At 36.9% G+C, this 8,998-nt stretch overlaps 1 protein-coding gene across 1 annotated transcript; it reads left to right on the top strand.

Annotated features, from left to right (window-relative positions):
• Positions 1–326: 326 nt before the first annotated feature.
• Positions 327–7,484, top strand: LOC134755018 (lipase 1-like). The gene is made up of 2 exons (XM_063691496.1): positions 327–398; positions 6,306–7,484. The coding sequence occupies exons 1-2, from the start codon at positions 327–329 to the stop codon at positions 7,482–7,484; spliced, it is 1,251 nt and encodes a 416-aa protein (XP_063547566.1).
• Positions 7,485–8,998: the final 1,514 nt, after the last annotated feature.

Here is an 8,998-nt window from a genome sequence, read left to right as displayed (position 1 = left end):
AACTATTCTTCAGTAGTTTATTATTTACATTATTAACAATGTTCCGCACTATGAACAGTTTTGCGCATTTTTGTCATTTATTATTTAATATTCAACACTTAAGCATTATTCAAGTAAACCGCCACAACGACACTGACAAAAGTGACAACCTATCATTAAAATTATTGCCAGTGTAAGAAATTAGTTTTAATGAAATTCCGCAACATGGCGGCCTATTTCTGGTTAGGCTTTACCAAGGCTTTACTTATATATTATTCATATTTGAGTCCTGTAGTGATGCGCTCAGTATAAAAAATAAAAAAATAGTAAAGTAGCAGCCAATCACAATGCTTATGGTTAATTTTATTGGCGGTGCGTACGCGCCGGTGCGCGGCGCAATGACCAGTATGCGGAAGCTCGTTAGTTGACGCGAACCATAACCTAGACGGGGACGGTTTCGACTCGGACGCACCCTTGTAGATTGGGCTTCACACACACTGAGCAGTTTTCCGGCGCGTTGCATAGTCGCACCATTCTTATTCTCTATATATTCGTGTATGGTCTAGTTCTAGAAATAGATACAAGTCTCTGTAAAAAAATCATGTAAGATATTTGTCACTTATTTGGAATATCTCGTATCACAAACATAGTTAATATTACATTGGTTTTTTTGCCAGCACGATACGAGGTTTTTCCGAAGGTGTGAGGTGTGAGGGTTACAATGTGGCGTACAAGATGCAATTACCTACCCATATCATTTGTCTAAGTCTTAGTATAGTTGGTCAAACCAAATTGTCAGTAAATAAGAATAAAAAAAGCCGGCCAAGTGCGAGTCGGACTCGCGTTCTAAGGGTTCCGTACATCGTGTATTTTTTGTCTTTAAAAACCCTGTAGGGGTCGGATCAAAACTAAGTAATTAAGTCCGACTTACGCTTGACTACACATTTCTAATAGGTTTTCCTGTGAAGAACTATTTTGTGTATTCTTTTCAAAATTTTAGACCCAGTAGTTTCGAAGATAAAGGGGAGGGGGGAATGGTAATTTTTTGTATATTTTCTTGAATAACTTCTAAACTGTTTATCCTAAAATTATAAAAAAATATATTTGAGTTTCTCACAATGAGCTCTTTCATTTGATATGTAACAAGATATAGTTTGAGAAACTTTATTTTTTAATTTTCTCATTTACTTTTAAAAGTGGTCCCATTTTCCCCTCACTAGCTCGGAAAGTTGTCTTTTATCCTTCAAAACAAGCGGGGAAAACGCGTTTTATCCACTAGTGGGGAAAGTGATTTGACCTTGGATGGGTCGAAGATAACAAAACGTAAAACGCTCGTTATAATGGTTCGTTCGATATTAATTATCATTAAATAAATGGTTTGAGAATCTAATAAAAAACACCAAATTTAGCTTTATTTAATGATTTTAAGTCATACACCTTAAAATTCCATAAGAAACGTTGTTTTTTTTATAATGATGTTAAATATAATTCTGAACGCACAAGTTGAGTCGATGCAATTTTAAAACGCATCGTTGTCATTTCATACGTCAGAAATGTCAACATTGTCAACAAATTTTTTACTTAAAAACTTTTCTCACCGACTCGCGTAAAAATACACAACTTCAGAGTTTTCTGTTATAATATCGTAAAAAAATTAGTGATTCCAGTGATGAAGATGATCTAACGCCTGTGGAGGTAAAAAGTTTTGTGTTACACACGGGTGCAAATGTATTTTACTTCTCGTGTGTTTCAATTCTACACTCGCGGGTAAAATACAACTTTGCACCCTTGTATAACAAATAACTATTGTTTACGTTACATGTCCATCTTTGGGTCACAAACTTACATATGTATACCAAATTTCAACTTAATTGGTCCAGTAGTTTCGGAGAAAATAGGCTGTGGCAGACAGACAGACAGACGCACGAGTGATCCTATAAGCCCTATAAGGGTTCCGTTTTTTCCTTTTGAGGAACGGAACCCTAAAAACTATACTCATCCTTTTCTTTTGGTTGCTAGTACTATTGTAAGAAAAAGTTAGTATGATTCTCTCTGTCTATGTTTGAAATGAGACAGTCCTTTGACAAACTATATATCTTAAGTGTTCGTGTGAGTCATTCAGTACAAGCTTTTACTTGCCGTGGTGTCTGTCTGCCAGGTCTTCCTGTCTAATTTAACCCTGTTCTAGAGTACCCATGGTGCCATAATTTAGCTTTTTTAAAATTTCTGTATAGATACAGTTTGGATTCATTTAAATTATGTTATTACTTTGTGATATAAAATTTTGGGCGAAAACTTGTTTGCATCGATATTCGCGTTAAAAAACGGTGTGTATACCCCCGAGTGTATTGACTATATATATAGGTATAAGTAATAGTCATCTATATTTGTGTCGAAGTCTAGTCAAAGGTTTCACTTTGCCGCTTACCATTAGGACGAGATTTGCTTGTATCTTTATACGAATAATCTGTCAGAGCGTACGCATGGTAAGCGACGAAGTGGGACTTTTTGCTTGGAAACGACACATTTTATTCTGTAGTATGACGGGTATAATAGTATGTTTTGCTGAGGGCATTGTAAAATTTAATGTTATTGCTAGCTCGTAAATATTAATGAATATTATAGACTGAATTTACGAATACAATACTACTCGTAATAAGTTTTTATTACAATATTTTGTTTTGTTATAATATAAATAATACCTAGGTGTATAATGAGTAAAATGCCAACCAATTTTTTTTTAATTGACAAACCTAAGCATTTGACCTCAATCTCACCTGCTGAGAATAGATTTGGAGAAAGTGAGTATAATCAAATAATATTATAAATTAAAAAATAGTTATTTTTTTTATAGCAATAACTAAATAAACCTATATTCTAAACGTTACTTCACGATTTTTAAATTATAAGCTTCCTGAATACGACAATTTTGTTCGCTAATTATAAAATTATAACGCTTCTTCACTGTCTCGCCGTGACCAATAAAACAATACGCCTTTCAATGCGAATAATTCAACGGAAACATAATTTAAATTAAACTGTGGTCTGTGCCGTGAAATGATTTCGGTATTAAATAAATTAAATTCAAATTAATGCGCCTAATAACGCTTCGGAACGGTACTAGTTATTTATTATTCAAGGTGGCACAGGCGATCGAAATGCACGACAGTCTTCACATGAATAACTCCTTGATAACCGATCTCGATAAAGTTTTTTTCTATAAGGTCGATAAGGCCAGGACATGCTTGTTGGCCGGCTGAGTGCAAACATGTACCAGTAATGGACAAAGTTAGCTACGCTGCCAGCTAGCAATAGTATCATTTGTGCTGTTTTCCATGCACACAATTATACCATACCATATTGCCTAAAAAATATTTTTGTCCTGTTAGCAGTGTAGACGTCCGGGTGTTGGGTGTGCCGAGGTCTAAATTTTCTTACAAATTCGAAATTAAAATAGTTTTGGACTTTTTTCGTCGCTAAATCATAATAATATGTAAGTACCATTTCTTCCTCGATAATCCCCCATGACACCAATCATTGCATCTCGTTAACTCAATCCGATGCTTAAGTGCCCGTCACATCAGACATTCTGAGGTCAAATCAATAACTAACAATCGCCGTAACGCTTGCGCAATTGTTACTGCAGCGGCTGAGATGCAACTTGCATGCGGTTTCTGCAAGTTACTTTTTATTTCTAATTATTAGAAATCGTAACTCCCAGTTAGACTTTGCCTTACCAGGCCCAAACAGGAGGGGCAAACCAAGGCAGCGGTGACGCAATGTCGTCGCCAAAGATGTAAGCGCCTGTGGGTTAGCGGAAACCGATGTCCAGCATAGAGTGAAGTGAAGAGAGATAAGCAGGAAAGCGGACCCCGTCACAGTACGGGACAAAGCTAGGAGGATTAATGAGACTTCTGTTGAAAGAAAATTCAAGTTTTGAGTCAAACTCGTGAGTCTCCCAGCCCGCCGCTCTACCAAATGAGCTACCGGGACTTCCATATCGTCAGGACGCGTCAGGGTCCGTTGGTTCCTTTATTTCTAAGCATTAAGTGGTATCGTTTGCAGATGTTTCTGCTTAATACAAAATTAATTTGACAAGTTTTGACGTGATGGATGAGAATGTCACTAGCAAAATTTGAAAGTAATATCGTAATAGGTATGAGTATGTGGCCATGTCTAGCGCATCTTGTCTTGTTGTTGTGTTGCGCGAGGATCGCCTCGCCAGAGGGAAAAAACCGGCCAAGTGCGAAGTTTTGGGCACGGAATCCTAAAAAGGACTTCAGTCGCGCTAATAGTTATACTATTTATACTTTGTGTATCATAGTCATGCTCATTTCCCTAATTTGTGTATCATAGTCATGCTCATTTCCCTAATTTCCGGAAGAAAGCATGAAACTTGGCATGCATGTATGTAGCTTATGCAGGTAAAAATAGAAGGGAAAGCTACTTGTTGAGACTTTTGTGTTCCATTTTTCAGTTTTTAAATGTTTATAGAAAAAGAGTAAGAAAAACCCACTTGACAAATTGCTTCGCCTTCTATTATTTTTCTTACCTACAAGGGCTACATACATACTAAGTTGTAAATATGCTTTGTTTCGTTTGGAAAGTTAAACTTTGAGCTTACAGATGTAGTGCATAATTGTTTTCCATCGTATTTTCTCGGGAACGTTCGTATTTGTCATGCTACTTCAGTCAACCTCAGTACTTTATGTACCGAGACTGACTGCAATAGCAAGACACGTTCGTACGTTTCCGTGAAAACACGATGGAAAATAATTATTCACTACATCTGTACGAGTCGGACTGTCATAAAATCAATTATTTTCACTGTTAAATTGAGCAACACTAGGTACGTTTAAAAAATATTATACCTATATATGGATTTGTAAATATTCAAATGCTTCAAATGACCTTCATCATCATCAACTGCATTACTTTTGCTTATCCTTTTCCCGCACGAAGTAAAGTTGAACTTAGAGGGCCGCATCCCACTGTGTGGTAACTTAGCAAGGCATCATACAATGCAATCCATAAACCATTAGGTGGGTCATTCTACTCTCATTCCCCTGAAATCTCAGACCTCAGGCTATACTTATTCGAAATTCCTAAGAGACTCCGCTTAGCTGTTTTTGTTGTAGATGGAACTTGGCACGATTACACAGTTACCAAAAATGAGATGCTAATAAAGCGGAATTTCCTGGGAATTTGCGAATAGGTATTGCCGAGGGAATGATATTTTTGTAGGATGATAGTTAATGTAAAAAAACACTAATAGACTCAAGTTAGTAGCTAACGTAATAAAGCTGCAATCAGTGATTAGTCGTGACCAACAAATTCCCGACGTTGTCAAATACTTACATTCAAGTTTCGATTTCCTTAATAGTTCTGGTTTTTTAACATTAGTATAGCTAATTAAATTACTGTACGAGTGATCGGTACCTACTTATATTAGACAGAAAGACCCACTACCTCTAAGTAATTGTAGGTATGTTGTATCATATAGAAGAGAATTGTAGCATTCAATCAAAACTAGCAGCGACTTAGTCTGCGTATGTTTACTTAATGTTTTATTATCTAATAATGGCTACTTTTAATAAATATAAACAAATTAAACGTCAACAACCTGCGAAAAATTCACAGTTTTGTCATGAATAATGGAGTATCCGCCACGTGTATCGCAGGGCCTCTGGGCTGTTAGCTTTAGCCCCACACACGCCTCCCAAACGTAAGATATGAATACGCACAATTAATAATATAGATTGGTGGTGGTTGGTCTACGTAAAAAATTATAGCTAAACTTGTATAAATTCGTAGTAGCTTAGTTACTAGGAGGCCAATTTGAGCTTACACTTTGATGTCAAAATAATGTCTTTTTGTTATCATTTGTCATTGTGCGTCTCGCTCGCGCCAATGCATGTATGAATAAATATGAGCAAAATATTTAATTTTTATTTACGATAGTATTACTGCAACAAATCGTCATTGAAAGAAGCTGGTTATGTAATATTGACAGGTCTGATGCGCTTTCGTTTTAGTGAATATTTATTTGCTTGTAAACAGTTTTTTTATTCAACAATTTACCATAAGACACTTATGAATAATTATTGTATTTTATTTATATTCTAGTTTTCAGGGATTTTTTGAGGCCTTACTTTGAGGTCGGACTGATGTTATAAAAGCGGATGGATAGGTGTGAACCAACTTTGTTTGAGTAGAACCTCTATAGGTACTAGTAATTCGTGCCTCGTCAGATGGAAAAAATAATTTTTACAGTTGTTTATTTATTACATGTTGGAATTGTAACTTGTGGAACTGAAACGTCTAAGGTACCTGGATTGTTAAACTTTGCTATACCAGACGCGCGGTCGTTGAAGAAATCGCTGAGATTTGATGAAGACATTTATCTCAATTTTACAGAATTAGCCAACAAATACAAATACGCAACAGAGGAGCACCACGTCATCACCGAAGACGGGTACATTCTGACCGTATTCAGAATTTTGCCAAAATGTCGAAACGTTACCGGATATCCAATAATATTGCTTCATGGCATCTTCGACAGCTCTGACGTGTTCATTCTAGCCGGACCGCAGAATGGGTTAGGTTATGTTTTGACCGAGAATTGTTACGACGTGTGGGCCGCTAACCATAGAGGTAACGTTTACTCTAGGAACCATCTAGCTCTTAATCCAAACAAAGACCCCGAATACTGGAACTACTCGTTTGACGAACATGGTTTCTACGATCTTCCGGCCGTAATAGACTACGTAATGAAAAGTACTGGTCTTCCGAAAGTGAACTACATCGGACATTCCCAAGGAACTACGGATTTCTTCTCGATGGCCTCTCTAAAACCAGATTATAATGCCAAGATACAGCTCTCAGTACATCTAGCCCCTGTTGTTTACTTAAAAAACTTCGGCATACCATTATTAAAGTTGCTAGCACCTTCTGTGAATAGTTTAAAGGATGCTTTAGACAAAGCCGGCCTCAGTGAGGTCCTAGCCAAGCACCAGTTAGCTCACGCCATCATGGAATACTCCTGCCGTTTTGCTCCTGATGCTATTTGCGGGACTGGCCTTTATGTCACTACAGGATATAAAAGCGGTACTATAGCGTCAAGAACATTGTCCGTTGCAGGAGGTCATCTTTTCTCAGGAGTATCGACTAAAAGTCTGGCGCATTTAGGACAGCTGATAGCCTCGCAAAATTTCCAGCGATACGATGAAGGAACGCCAGGGAACCTCGAAAGATATGGCATACCTCGGCCACCTGCGTATGATTTGTCTAAAGTGACATCACCAGTGCTTTTGATGACAGGACAAAATGATTTTCTTTCTCCATTGGAGGACGTTAATGAACTGGCTTCAAAACTACCAAATTTAGTAGAAAATGTTATTATTCCTAATAAAACGTGGAGTCATAATAATCATTTGTGGGGAAAGGATGTTTGGAAATTTGAATTTCCTAAGATTTTAGAGTGTATAAGGAATTTTAATTCTTAGTGTTTCATGTTTCTCTGGAAACTAGTTTTTATTAATAAATCCTTAAATTACGGGGCCACGCCACTGAGTTATTATTACTAGACGACATACAAACAATAAAATTGTCGCAATCACAATCTGTAAAATTCATTGCGCTTACGCGTTTAGGTCGCGAGATTCCCGCTCCGCTTCTATTATATGGTTTGATGCCAAAATAGTATTTATAATAGTTCTCTGGTTCTCTGTGCCGATGCCGGTTCTATACGTTAGTAAATAATAATATACGGAGCTTTTAATAAGGATATCTATTTTAACATCGCAAATTATTTGGTGACTCTTCTGAGATTAATTTAGATACAATAGGGAATATTACGCAAAACTCTGTGTAGGGGGCGCCACAACCACAATTTTAGGGGTCTACCGCGAAACACCTACCTAGCGCTTTCATTATGATAGAAGTTAAGTTTAGTTTTGTATAATTATGTATAAGCTAGTTATAAAAAAATTGCTACACCCCACCGGGGTCCATGTGAAACTACATAATTTGTAACATCTATTTACATACCATGGTTTGCAATAAAGATTTACTTACTTACTTACTTAAACAAAAAAACAGTAATTTCGTTATCTAACATCTCTATCACTCTGGCATATTCGAGCGATAAAGGGGCAGATAGCGAATTTTTGGATTTACGTTTCCCGGTAGGTCCTCTGTAAACAAACCGCCTTGATGCATCAATGACATAAAAATCTCTGAAAACTTGTTAAAAAACTGTTAAAGGCACAGTATGTATAAATTACTCTATGATTTACTGTTGGTGCTAGTGCCGCAGTCTGGCGGCAGAACATTGCAGTAATACCCACTATTATGTCAAACACGAGTACCGGCTTTAAAAATGCGGCAAATTGCTTCTTGATTGACATGTACCAAAAATATCGCCCTAATAAAGAGGCATTTTCCTTCTATCTAATCGTATCTGGAATTTAGTATATGTACCTACTCGTAGAAATATCTGACGAGTCTCGAACGCTACGCCAGATCCTTTGGTCTGACCTTCAAACGAGTACAAAATTTAATCGTTCATGATCAAACCGCTATACACGGCTGTGACCGTTCATGATCTACTTTACCAAGCGTAGAGACGACGTAATTAAATACAAACAAACCACGGAGGTACTATAGTCTGCATCTTCTCAAATAACTTTTTCACCTAAGTCGGTAATCTGTTAACCAAAAGATATTGTTCCTTTTGTGTACCATTAAGTCTGAGTGCGTGCTACGGCGCGTGCCATTGTCAGAGACAATAGTACACAATGGGCGACCACTCGCAGAAAAGGAACAATGGCTTTTATTTAACAGATTACCGTCTTAGGCGAAAAAATCATTTGAGAAGATGCAGACTATAACTTCTTTGGTTTAGCACATACTGCATAGTGCATAGATTAACATAACCATTAGGTGCATATCTTCAGATGCTATACGAGTGGAATGAAACTAACACAACATTTGATTAAAAACACCAGACTTGTGTAAA

The sequence above is a fragment of the Cydia strobilella genome, chromosome Z (genome assembly GCF_947568885.1).
Source record: "Cydia strobilella chromosome Z, ilCydStro3.1, whole genome shotgun sequence".
Classification (NCBI taxonomy): domain Eukaryota; kingdom Metazoa; phylum Arthropoda; class Insecta; order Lepidoptera; family Tortricidae; genus Cydia; species Cydia strobilella.
Note: the sequence above shows the minus strand (reverse complement) of the source record. Positions and strands in the feature narration are given on the sequence as shown.

Bases quoted from the DNA above. Each gene is read 5' to 3' on its own strand.
- LOC134755018 (XM_063691496.1), top strand. From the start codon at position 327: ATGCTTATGGTTAATTTTATTGGCGGTGCGTACGCGCCGGTGCGCGGC. The intron at 399-6,305 runs GTTAGTTGACGC...GAAACGTCTAAG, and splicing joins TGACCAGTATGCGGAAGCTC to GTACCTGGATTGTTAAACTT.